The sequence below is a fragment of the Sprattus sprattus genome (assembly GCF_963457725.1).
Source record: "Sprattus sprattus genome assembly, chromosome: 6".
In the NCBI taxonomy this organism is placed as follows: Eukaryota; Metazoa; Chordata; class Actinopteri; order Clupeiformes; family Clupeidae; genus Sprattus; species Sprattus sprattus.
The window spans coordinates 5,632,792-5,646,326 of record NC_137925.1 but is presented as its reverse complement, the minus strand read 5'-3'; the positions used below and the strand labels follow the sequence as shown (position 1 = coordinate 5,646,326).

At 44.6% G+C, this 13,535-nt stretch overlaps 1 protein-coding gene across 2 annotated transcripts; it reads right to left on the bottom strand.

The window, feature by feature from the left end:
* Nucleotides 1-1,558: 1,558 nt before the first annotated feature.
* On the bottom strand, nt 1,559-8,938 carry LOC308367493 (leucine-rich repeat-containing protein 3B-like). Of its 2 annotated transcripts, none has more exons than XM_080841426.1 (2): nt 8,815-8,938; nt 1,559-2,537 (listed from the first exon to the last, which is right to left on the bottom strand). In XM_080841426.1, exon 2 carries the CDS (start codon nt 2,430-2,432, stop codon nt 1,629-1,631), a length of 804 nt encoding a protein of 267 aa, XP_080697552.1. In that variant the 5' UTR covers nt 2,433-2,537; nt 8,815-8,938; the 3' UTR covers nt 1,559-1,628. The 2 variants fall into 2 exon arrangements, with proteins under 2 accessions (XP_080697552.1, XP_080697553.1); XM_080841427.1 differs by lacking the exon at nt 8,815-8,938 and adding an exon at nt 8,043-8,085.
* Nucleotides 8,939-13,535: the final 4,597 nt, after the last annotated feature.

Below are 13,535 nucleotides of genomic sequence, written 5' to 3'. Positions count from 1 at the left end.
TCTCTCCATCTACCTCTCTCTCTATCTGTCTCTCTCAGTGTCTTTCCTCCTCTCTCTCCATCTACCTCTCTCTCCATCTGTCTCTCTCAGTGTCTTTCCTCCTCTCTCTCCATCTACCTCTCTCTCTATCTGTCTCTCTCAGTGTCTTTCCTCCTCTCTCTCCATCTACCTCTCTCTCCATCTGTCTCTCTCAGTGTCTTTCCTCCTCTCTTTCCTTCTACCTCTCTCTCCATCTGTCTCTCTCAGTGTCTCTCCTCCTCTCTTTCCTTCTACCTCTCTCTCCATCTGTCTCTCTCAGTGTCTCTCCTCCTCTCTCTCCATCTGTCTCTCTCAGTGTCTCTCCTCCTCTCTCTCCATCTGTCTCTCTCAGTGTCTCTCCTCCTCTCTTTCCTTCTACCTCTCTCTCCATCTGTCTCTCTCAGTGTCTCTCCTCCTCTCTTTCCTTCTACCTCTCTCTCCATCTGTCTCTCTCAGTGTCTCTCCTCCTCTCTCTCCATCTACCTCAGTCACTAATTCACTCTCTTTAGCGCTCTTTCTCTCTCTTTCTCTATCTATCTTTCTCTCTGTGTGTGTGTCTCTCTCTCCTCTTTAAGAAGACAGACCAGTTACTCTGCCAGTGCCAGTTGAGAAACGGGGCCACTCCCAGATCAATTATTCATCTCCATTAGATTAGATTGCCGGCCGATTTCCTCCGTCTTTCCTTGGCAGTGCTGCAGCCTTCACTTACTGGCCGCTGTGGTTCACAGACTCCCTTCTGCCTATGCAGCTCATAAGTGACCGCCTCTACTGACTATGCAGTTTATACCAGCGAACCAATGCACCCTACAGCCTTCGTTCTGACTATGCAGTTTATACGAGCGAACCAATGCATCCTACAGCCTTCCATCTGACTATGCAAGCCTTTTGTCTTTAATTCTTGCTTCCGACTCTGCAGTGAATACTGACCAGACACAATCACATACTCCATGGCTGAATGACTGCCCCCTGCATCTTATACACCCCCCCCCCAGCCTTACATATGCAGCCTAGACTGACCAACCCATGTGTGCTCCTACATTACCCCTCCTTACTTCATCAATGCATGCATTACTGACTGGCAACTATGTCCTGTTACATCACTGACAGACCCCTGCCCCTTCCCACAATCCTGCTCTTTCCACAGACCCTTGCCCCTACCCACAATCCGGCTCTTTCCACAGACTCTTGCCCCTACCCACAATCCTCCTCTTTCCACAGACCCCTGCTCCTACCCACAATTCTCCTCTTTCCACAGACCCCTGCCCCTACCCACAATCCTCCTCTTTCCACAGACCCCATGCCCCTGCCCACAATCCTCCTCTTTCAACCAAATCACCTCCACAGACTTAGACGTTCACCCACTGCTCCTTCCCCTACAAGGTTGCCCTCTGCTGGGGTCAAGGCTTGCATGGCCCTCTGGTCAGACAGTAACTCACTGACCGATACCATCCGCGGAAGCAGCCTAGGTTAGGCCTGCTCTCTGCTTGTGATCCAATCTACAGCCACAGCCCCATACACAGATGAACAGAAGGGGGCCTGCCCCTCGGCGAGTGTCAGCCATGCATTTCCTGTTTCCTGCGTATGTGTCTTATGCGTCTGGCTTTCACGGCTCACACCACCGTGCTGATGGTGGACGACTCTTCGGACTTCGGGAGGCCGGGCAGCGACTTAAGGTACTCCAGGTGCCTCCTGGCATCCTCCTGGTTGCCGCGCACGTAGTAGACTAGGTAGGAGATGACCATGCTGAACCAGCCGAACATGGTGACCAGCATAGCCACGTCGGTGGTCTTCTTCATCACCACGCACAGGTCCAGGTCCTGGGTGAGCAGCAGCGCCTGGCCCTCGGCGCCCGTGTCAGCCGGCTCCGCCGAGTGGCACACGATGCCCGTCAGCGACACGGGCTCCAGGTCGAGCCGGGGCAGCACGCTCTGCAGGGTGCAGTCGCAGTGCCAGGGGTTCCCCGTCAGGTTGGACCGCGCCGTCAGGCCCTCAAACGCGTCCGGGTTCAGCGTGGCCAGACTGTTGGAGGACAGGTCCAGGAACTTGAGCGAGGGGCCCAGGCCTCTGAAGGCGCCCGGCTCCAGAATGGAGAGGTCATTGTGGGACAGGTCCAGCTCTCTGAGCAGGGGCAGGCTCAGGAAGGCGTCTGTGGGCACGGAGGCCAGCTGGTTGTAGTCCAGGTAGAGACGGTGCGTGTCGTTGGGGATGCCGGCGGGCACGTGGGTGAGGTGGAGGTGGCTGCAGCGCACCGTCTTGCCCTCGGACTCGGAGCAGTAGCAGCGCGGGGCGCAGCTGGTGCCCGCGGCGACGGTGCCCGTGTGCGGGGAGCACACGGCCATCAGGACCAGGCTGGGCAGGAGCAGCCACGCGGGCACGGAGCCGCGCAGCAGGAGCCAACCGGACGCCTCTGGCATGCTGGACACGCACTGGGCATGCTCATAAGACCCAGGAAGTGGGGTGGTGGGATTGGGGGGGGGGTGGTTAGGTTCTCAACTCAACCTCTCCAAGACGTGGAACACCTGTGGGGGGAGAGAGAGATGAACAAGCTGCCTGATTTCACAAGAAGAGAGGCTCATACACACACACACACACACACACACACACACACACACACACACGCACGCACGCACGCACGCACACACACTCACACACACACACACACACACACACACACACACGCACACACGCACGCACGAACACACGCACACACGCACACACACACACAAACTCACACACACACAAACTAACAAAACACATTCACATTTGAGTGCACTGCAAACCCACACAGAATGTATTGGTTGGCCCACGCTTTCATCCTGACAGACGGAAGGTGAAGTACACTGAACAATAAGCAACGAGCCAGAGCATTTAATTATGCAGACCTGCCAAAGCATATCAGCGATAATGCATCATCATTACACTCTGTATGCTTACACACACCCTCACTCTACCAGACTCACACACACCACACATGCACAAACCCATCACACACACTCCCAGACACATGCACAAACACATCACACACACACACACACACAGGCCTGCACACCACACGAAAAACAGAGGTTAAGTGTGTTATTTCACATGAAAACTAGATGCTCTTATTGTTTCGACAGGTCAAAAGGCAACCCTTCCCACCTGCTCATCATTTAAGCCATAACACACACACACTAACATGCACACATGTTCACACACTCACACACACACACATTAATACAGACATAAACTAGTAATCAAGCCAGCATCTAGCGCACTGTTGAGAATAATGGTTTCCAAGCGCCAACTCATGCCAAGTGCTCTCAAGCCCCATCCCCACTAAAGTACTGCCCCATCCCCCCTGATACACTGCCCCATCCCCCCTGAAGCACTGCCCCATCCCCACTGCCCCATCCCCCCTGCCCTATCCCCACTGAAGCACTGCCCCATCCCCACTGCCTAGGGCTGGGACGACGCGTCGACGTCATCGATTACGTCGACGCAAAAAATACGTCGACGCAAAATATTTCGCGCCGATGAATCATTTGAAAAAAAAATAAATAAATAAAATATTTTTTTTAACATTTTTTTTTTTTTGTTCATCCTTATTCAATTTTCAATTTTATTTTGGAATTAAAGGGCAAGCCTGACTCCTGAGCATGTTGGAATGCTTACGTTCCTCCACACAAAAATAAGCTGGTTCTTTGTCTTAAACCATGTATTCTGTTTTTGAGTGTTACAGACAACATTTTTATGACCTGGTTAGGTGATTTTCTTCAATTTTCTATTTTCTTTTGGAATTTTGAAGAGCAATAAACAATCAACATCAACATGTATAGTAAATTGCTATTAGTGAATTAATGGGGAGATAATCGATAATCGAATCAAATCGAACTGAAAAAATTAATCGTTAGATTAATCGATGCATCGAAAAAATAATCGCTAGATTAATCGTTTAAAAAATAATCGTTTATCCCAGCCCTACCACTGCCTCATCCCCACTGCCCCATCCCCACTGAAGCACTGCCCCATCCCCACTGAAGCACTGCCCCATCCCCACTGAAGCACTGCCCCATCCCCACTAAAGCACTGCCACATCCCCACTGAAGCACTGCCCCATCCCCACTGATGGAATGGTTTGGTGCCGGGTCCGTTCTCCAGCTGCACCAGGTCTGAGGTGCGCTCCAATTCGGTGAACAATGGCAAACACCTTTTACTTTAAACTCTAAAATGTGAAGGTGTAAACGTTTGCAAATTGTTAGATCTAAACAGTAACCCTTGTTTGAATCTGGCCGTGATCTGTTCCTCACATCTGAGCGGATTAAGCTCTGGTCCGGTCCCTGACTCTAGAACAGATCAACCTCCGACCAGGAGCGTCAGATCCACTCTGGGCAGACCCCTATGTGCATTATTAGGGTTAGATCCACTCTGGGCAGACCCCACTGGGCATTATTAGGGTGAGATCCACCCACTCTGGGCAGACCCCACTGGGCATTATTAGGGTCAGATCCACTCTGGGCAGACCCACTGGGCATTATTAGGGTCAGATCCACTCTGGGCAGACCCCACTGGGCATTATTAGGGTCAGATCCACCCAGGATAGGGAATAAGCTCAATCTTGTCATACAGTCCCACATCTCATGAGGTGCATGTTACGCTGAGAGGAACAGGAAGGTTTGTTTGTGTTCTATAATTTCGAACACATTACATGCTTTTTTTTTAGCATGTAATCCTGACAGGAATAGGCCTCGTTTTACCTGGACGTTGTTTCCACACCTGTTCACTAATCCTTTCGATGCGTTTCAACAAACGGATATCTTATTACTAATCCGACAGGGGGAAAAGTCTCCAGTCTGAAGTTGCAGCATGGCCATCTTAAATCCAACAATTCAGCGAGTTCACTGGTCAGCCGAAACGAATGGATTGGCAGAGGTACAGTGAACTTCTAATGGCATCTTGAGCTCGCTGCTTCCTGACGTTTCATTTTCTCGAGAAAGAAGCCGGGAGAGAAAAGTGGACAGACCCGAGATCCACTTAGTGAGATTAGAAATGAAATCGATCTCAAAGCACCTTTTTAGGACCCTATCACGTAACGAGGGGGGAGCCGTCTCAGGGACGTCTAATTGTGAGACTCATTGTGCCATACGCAGGATTGTCGGAACTGGCGCCAGGGAAATTAACGTTAGCGGAGTTTGGAGCGCAAGCCAGCACAATTCATTAGGAGACGGTGTTGTCAGAGCCAAACAGCCGACAGGAGCACCTCCTGACGACGTCACTCCACGGTCTCTTTACCCCCGCCCATGCCGACTGTTTATTATTACAGGGGACTAGGTGTTCTTCAGAGTGTTTATTATTACATGGGATAAGGTGTTCTCCATGAGTGTTTATTATTACAGGGGACTAGGTGTTCTCCAGAGTGTTTATTATGACAGGGGACTAGGTGTTCTCCAGAGTGTTTATTATTACAGGGGACTAGGTGTTCTCCATGAGTGTTTATTATTACAGGGGACTAGGTGTTCTCCATGACTGTTTATTATGACAGGGGACTAGGTGTTCTCCATGAGTGTTTATTATGACAGGGGACTAGGTGTTCTCCATGAGTGTTTATTATTACAGGGGACTAGGTGTTCTCCATGGGGTTTATTATTACAGGGGACTAGGTGTTCTCCATGGGGTTTATTATTACAGGGGACTAGGGGTTCTCCAGAGTGTTTATCATTACAGGGGATTAAAGAGTCAGTGTTCTCCAGAGTGTTTATCTTTATTGGGCTGGGACCGCTGTGGCCGCTCGATGCGTGCAACACTTGCTCAGAGACAGGTTTTGAGATGCAGGGTGTTGTGGTTCAGGTTTGATGCATCGAAAGGCTAACGGCTAACGCTGCTCTTCTCAACAAAGCTCGCACAGGTCACCTCTCTCTTTCTCTCTCTCTCTCTATCTCTCTCTTTCTCGCTCTATCTCTCTCTCTCCCTCTCTCTCTCTCTCTCTCTCTGTCTCTCTCTCCCTCCCTCTCTCTCTCTCTCTCTCTCTCTCTCTCCTTCTCTCTATCTCTCTCTCTCCTTCTCTCTCTCTCTCTCTCTCTCTCTCTCTCTATCTCTCTCTCTCTCTCTCTCTTTCTCTCTGAGGGGTGGCAATTCAAGACGCAGGTATAGGTGGGACACCTGAGGCATCGGAGAGAGTGAAAGGAAGATGGCGAAGGAGCAAGAGGATCTGCAGAGAGGGGGTAGCGTTACAGTCAGAACAGAGAGCGGGCGCAGACGCAGCGGCTCCAGAGGAGCTCAGTGAGTAACCGTGAGATGACAAGGGCAAGATATGCCTGCTATGATGTAATTATACACAAGGCATACACCCCGTGTCAAAGTGAATACATCTTTTCAAAAAGGTCGGGTGTGAAAGACTGCAAGGGGTGCAGGTCTGGTACAATGATTAACAATCTTGTGATTGGTGCTTTTTATTGTTTGACGTCAGACAGACTATTAATGTGATGTCAGAAGCAGTTGGGCGATATGTCAACCCTGAGCGACCGGCTCACTTAAATCATAGCAGCCTAGGCTAGAGCACTGAATTCAGACGCACTGAAATAGGCCGAGCCTACACCGACCCCCTAAATCTAACCGTAGTCGTTTGAAGTGGGAGTGAATGTAAAGTGGGTTTTTATAGAAGCCCAGTGGGTTGTTTATGTTCCGCAATCAGCACTTGTTTGGTTGCCAGTGTGCTGTCCACAGAAAAGCACTCATTACGAACAGACGCTTTTATGTCTCCCTGCAGTTTTTTCATCTCCTCTTTTTTTATCTCTGCAGGTATTGATTGCAACCCAACCACGAGGCCTATAACGAGTTTGTGTGTGTGCACGCCTACAATCCTGTGATGGTATGGGTGAAATTATTAACCCCTGAGAAATGAACATAACAGATTTGTTCTGTGGAATAGGTCTGTCCTGGGCTGGGCAGCAGGCTAGCTAATGCTGTGTTCTATGGCATGTTAGGCCTACCTGTCAGTTACATTTAGATCACCATCTGACATGCTACAGACTTCCCCAGTCATCTCTATGTACTTCGACCTGTTTGAGAAATAGTAAATGCGTTTGTTGTGGTTTGACATTTCCATAACCTCAAACTATTGGCTTATGTCAGAGGAGCAGGGGAAATGGTATCCAGGGCCCGGAACAAAACCCGGAACAAACCCGGGAAAAGGGTGCTGGTGATAGTAGGCTCTGCCCTGAGGTTGAGTGTGTGTGTGTGTGTGTGTGTGTGTGTGTGTGTGTGTGTGTGTGTGTGTGTGTGTGTGTGTGTGTGTGTGTGTGTGTTTGTGTGTGTGTGTGTGTGTGTGTGTGTGTGTGTGTGCGTGTGTTGTTGTTGTTTGTGTGTAGGGGGCTTATTGTGGAATAAACAGTAGATATTTTGAAGTCTCTAAATTGGACCTGTTATTGGATACCAATATCCTATTTCCACAGGACTTGTCGAGAATACAAGTCAGGCTATATATTTTCATTAAGCTGTTACTTAAATGGACAGTATTGATCTCCTCATACAAACTAGTGAGCAGTGACGTTAGAGATCATAAATTATCCCATCCCATAAATGGATTCTTTTCTGCTGTTCAATTTTACTGTCTTAAGCCAGAATGCAAGGCATAGGGGCAAAAGTTCTATACATTATTTTACATTACAAGAACAGTTTTATCATAATCATCAATTTAGCATAATAAGGCATCTTCATAAAACATAAATACAAGTATTATTATTATGATTAGCCTATTAGGCTATTGTTAAACATTATACTATAGCAGCTCATCTTTGCAACAAACTTACTGTATTTCTGTACGAGGATGTTATCTTATTTGGCTGAGCAACTAACAACTATCCATTATTTTGCATGCGCTCGCTAGCTGCGGAAGGTTTGACATTATACAGAAGCCAAACGAGAAACTGCTGAAAGTTTTCCTTTGTTAGGTATCAATAACATGTTAAAAACTGTATCCCAGCTATCGTTAATATTAAGCTTAAAACTTCAACATACAACACGCTCGATTTTGTGAAATATACACTTACATGTCTGCCGTTCCTTCTTCTGCAGTCATGCAGCAAAACGAATTTTGTCCGGAGGAAGAAAAACCTTAAATGTGTCCTTTCTTTTTTTTGAAACGGGTATAAATACATCCAGGCACGCCTTTACATGTCTGTCTTTTCCGTAACGTCGTTGCCGACTGCTCTGTACACGACACAGCGACAGAGGAGTGAGGCGCGCGTTGAATGCGCCCTCACCAGCGCGCCCGTAGTTTCTATGCAACCACACCACCGGGCATCACAGCAGGCGCGAGTCAAATCCGCTCGGAGCCGTGAGGCAAATGATACAAATAGACATGCCTCCAAACGCACGCAGGGAAACGAGATGCGCCACTGTCGTTAAAATCTGTTACTAAAGACCTAGGACTGTTTGACGCACTCTGCTCCTGTAAGTTCATTCCGTTGGTATCAGGTGGATGTGGACTTTCCATTTAGGAGACAAATGACTTGTCCTCAATAGCCCCGTATATTTTGTCTAATAAGTATACTGTATTAATAGAGGTGAACTTTAGTTTGTCATTTAACAGGCTATGTGCTATATGCTGTAGGCTATGTCCCATACATTGCCTCGGAGGAATGTTGGCCCATTCCTCCTTACAGAACTGCTTCAACTCATGGATGTTGGTTGGCTTACGTGCATGAACAGATCTCTTCAGGTCTTCCCAATACATTTCTATAGGAGTAAGGTCTAGACTTTGACTCGGACATTCCAAAACATTACATTTTTTCTTCGTTAACCATTCTTTGGTAGACTTACTTGTGTGTTTAGGGTCGTTGCTGCATGACCCATCTTCTGTTGAGCTTCAGTTTACAAACGGATACCCTGACATTCTCCTGTATTGTTGATATTTTTGGTACTATCTAGAATTCATAGTTCCGTCAATGATGGCAAGCCGTCCTGGTCCCGAGGCAGCAAAGCAGCCCCAAATAATGATAGGCCTACTGCCACCACCGTGTTTCAGTAAAATGTTTAGACGGGCCGCAATGTTCTTTCGCATTATCTCCCTCTGGAACGAAATACTGTTTTCTGATTGGCTAATGGGGTGTACATTAAGTTCGTATAACCGGACACCTTGGACGTAGTCCCAGTAGAAACGTTAAATCGCCGTTCCATATCAATGCTCATGAATGGTTACCATTGACAACCAACGTAACGGTTTTTTTTTCTTCAAAAAACGCACTACTTTCTCTAACGGGAGCACTAGGCTTCAAATCAAGAATTCATCAGGTTATTATGCATATTAAATTTCCTAAAGATAAAGGAAATTCTAAATAATAATAATAATAATAATAAAAACATTTTTGGATGTTGTAAACGGGAGATAAGCGGGATAACGGCCTCCGAGCTGTCCAGTTCTACGAAGTTAATGGACTTCTGCGGACCAACACCACTCCGCTCCGCGTCGTGGTGTTCTTTGCCCCGCAGCGTCCATTAACTTCGTAGAACTGGACAGCTCGTCGGCCGTTATCCCTTACGTGTTTGCCTGATGGTGGACTCATTAACACTGACATTACCCAACACAATAGAGGCCGTTAATGTTACCCTGGGGTTCTTTGTGACCTCCTGGAATATTATACGCCTTGCTCTTGGAGTGATTTTTGCTGGACGACCACTCCTGGGGAGAGCAACAATGGTGCTGAATTTCCTTCATTTGTAGACTACCTGCCTGACGGTGGATTGGTGGAGCCCAAACTGTTAAGACCTGGTTTTGTAACCTTTTCCAACCTGGTGAGCATCGACAACTTGTTTTTCTGAGTTCCCTGGGCATCTCCTCCTTTGATACTTAAGACCCAGATTATGTTTTTTTTTCAATAGACAGGCACCACTTAACCCACACCTGATTGTCATCCCATTGATTGAAACACCTGTCCCCAATTACCCCTTGAAATGAATTGATTATCAAAAGGGTTTACTTACTTTTTCCATCAAAGCATTTACCGTAATGTTTAATCATTTTTCTCAATAAATAGAACTTACAAATAATAATAAAAATACGTTTTTTTTGTGTGTTATTTGTTTAACTGGGTCCACTTTATCAAGTTTTAGTACATGCAGATGCAATCACATTTTAGATCAAATGTATGCAGATATACAGAAAATTCTATAGGGTTCACAAACTGTCTGGCACAACTGTAGTGTAAGGGTAAAGTTCTCACGCACTCGACCTGTATGGAAGAGGTAAACAAACAGACTTGAGAAAAAGAGTTTAAATGTGTGAGCAAGCATTCACATTCTTTGTTGTGGCTATATACATTGAGATTGAGGTGAATTTATTGTTTTAAAAGAAGAAATGTTCAGAATCATGTAAATTGACTTTTTTTTGTTGTTTAAAAAGAAAGCAATTAGTTGGCAATGAAAGAAAGGTTTGTGTAGATTAGCATAGTGTTAAATTCAGGTGTTGGTGATGGCCCTGTGTGTGTGTCCCTGTGTGTGTGTGTGTGTGTGTGTGTGTGTGTGTGTGTGTGTGTGTGTGTGTGTGTGTGTGTGTGTGTGTGTGTGCGCGCGCCGTGGACCTGGACCTAAACCTACACTGTAAAATGTTACCAGAGTTTTACAATATTTTACTGATATATTTCACAATAAATCATTGTAATGTTACTTTACAGGCTTTAACTGTAATAATCACAATGTCATGTTGTAATGTAGACTTTACTGTGAAATCAATGTAGACACAGTAAGTTACTGTGAAAAAAACGATACCGGGATTTCACAGCATTGTATAGGGTTATTTTACAGTAAAATACTCTATTCAAATCAGCCTTTGAGATAACCCAATACATTACTGTAAATTTGAATTGCACTTGAACTACGCTGTATTGTGGGCTCAAGAAGAGACAGTTGGATCCACGGTGACTACAGACGCAGGCAGCACATAGAAGAGCGCGAAGGTGGATACAGCACATGAGCTAGATAGAAGATAAAGGTAAGGTTGACAGAGAGCTTGTCACAACTCTATAATAATAACGTTTTAATAACGTTCGTTGTCTGGGTTAGTAAATTAACGATCTTTTGGATCAAGGTCAGGTCACTTAAAGAACCACTTTTTAAGAAATTCCAAAAGCTGTTTTCTCCGTGAAGCTTTGCCTCACAGAGAAGAAACTTATCTTTGTAAAATTCTAATTGTGGGTTTCCATTCAACGTTAATGGTCTCCACATGTCAATTTTAGTCATAGTGTGTTAGTTATTTGACGGAGAATACTCAAATTAGCGTGAAAGTTAAAGGAAGCTAACGTTAGCCTCCAGCTGCAGCAACCAGCTAAGTCATTTTAAACAATTTTTCCCCGTAAAGATTTTCCTCACAGACAAGTAATGTATAGTTGTTTTGGATGTGTAGTTGTTTTGGAAAGCTCAAATGATGTGTTCTCATTTAATGCTGTCCACATGTCCAGGTATAGAGTGTGTAATTCGACTGAGAATACACAAATAAGCGTGACAGTTATAGTAAGCTAACGTTAGCCTCCAGCTAAGTAATTTTAAAGCCATTTTCCCCGCCAAGATTTTCCTCACAGACAAGTAATGTATAGTTGTTTTGGAAAGCTCAAATGATGTGTTCTCAATTAATATTCTCCACGTGTCCAGGTATAGAGTGTGTTATTCGACTGAGAATACACAAATTAGCGTGAAAGTTAAAGTAAACGTTAGCCTCCAGATGCAGCAACTAGGCTATGTCATTTCAAAGGAGCTAATTTTAGCCTCCTGATTTGCGTTGCTTATATCAATCTTGCTTGGCTTTCAATACTAACTTATTTGGTGCATGTGCCTTGGATAAACAATGCCATATTAAATCTGTAAAACTGAAAGTTGTCTTTGCTTATTGTTTACAGGTGCTTCTTGGGCATCAACCCAGAGCGAAGAAGAGGCGTGGAGGGATAAATGCAAATGTCAGCACACTCCAGAGAAAGCTTGTCGACTTCGAGTGGTCATTGTAAATTTTTAATTGTTTTTGCATTTTTTTTGTAATTGCATTTCATTTTTGTTTATATTGTATATGTTCCGAAGTTTTGTTTATATTTGATATGGTTTGAAGACAGACAGAGTTATTTAGGAGAGTCTACGTTCTGGAGTGTTGTGTGTTTTAAACTTTTTTCATTGTGTATTAGGATATTGATTAATGAATTTGACGTGTTTTTAACTTTTGCTATTTGTATTTGGGTTTTGAGTTCTAGGGTTAGGGTATTGAGTAATGAATTTGACGTGTTTCAAACCTTCAGTAATTGTTATGTAATTGGGTATTGATTTTTTGCGTGTTTTTAAACCTTTTTTATTGTAATGTATTTAGGTATTGAATAATAAATATGACGTGTTTTAAACCTTCATGAATTTGTATGTATTTGGGTATTGAGTAATGAATTTAAAAAGTTAAAATTAGTATTGTCTTTGTTCTTGCTTTGACTTTTAATTTAGCAAATCCAAAGCACATTTGTGTGGCAAAATCAGTTAACAAGTCAAATGTGCAGTACCTAAATTGTAAATGTACAGTATAATGTACTAGTTGCATAACTTAAGTTTTACAGTAAAAATACTGTAAATTATATACAGCAAGACGATGTAATTCCACAGCTACATACTGCCAAATCACAGTAATCCAATGGCATTAAACTGTGAAATTACAATATACTGCTGTAGTTGCATTGCATTTTACTGTGAAATTTTTACAGTTCATTACTGTAAAACATGTACAGTACATTACTGTGAAATATTTACAATAAATTACTGTAAAATTACCGTGAAATGAATGCAATTAGGAACCAGTAATTTACTGTAAAATTACGGTGAAATATTTTACAGTGTAAACCTGTTTTATATCTGCTTCTCTTTAGCCATGTGGAGTATATCCTCTGTTCTGGCCATTCACATGATAATGTTGTGAACGTGGGCTGCTGTATTCATATGATAATGATGTGAACGTGGGCTGCTGTATTCATATTTGAAGGTCAGCCACCAAAATGTCTCTTTTTTTCTATCCTGGATGACATTACGGCAGAAGCGTTCAGATCACTGAAGTCACCTCTGCCGGCGGAAGAAAAGATATGAACTCTGCTCAAAGATCCACCTGCTCCTACCTGCTGTCAGTCTGCCTCCCTCTTGCCATGGATTAGGCCTGTTATAGCACCCTTATAACGCTACTTTGAACACACTCTTAACATACTTTATGGGCTTCTTCCGCAAAAACCTATCAAAATGGTCCACACAGACTAAATATAACAGCCTACGGTGGTTTTAACACTCGAGACGGGGGAGTGAGATGCCTACTGAGAAAGAGAGAAGGACAATAATGTGTTTTTTCTCTACGAGATACACATGATCAGTCTTTAATTTTGTACCTAATGTGTTCCTGTATCTGAACCGCTAATGCTAAGTGCCAACCACACCGTGAAATGGAGCATAGTGAGAAAATAATGCTTTTAATTCTAATGAGATGTGCTCAATCTTTAATGTGTCTGTGGCTCACCTTCTGATGCTAAGTGCTAACCGCT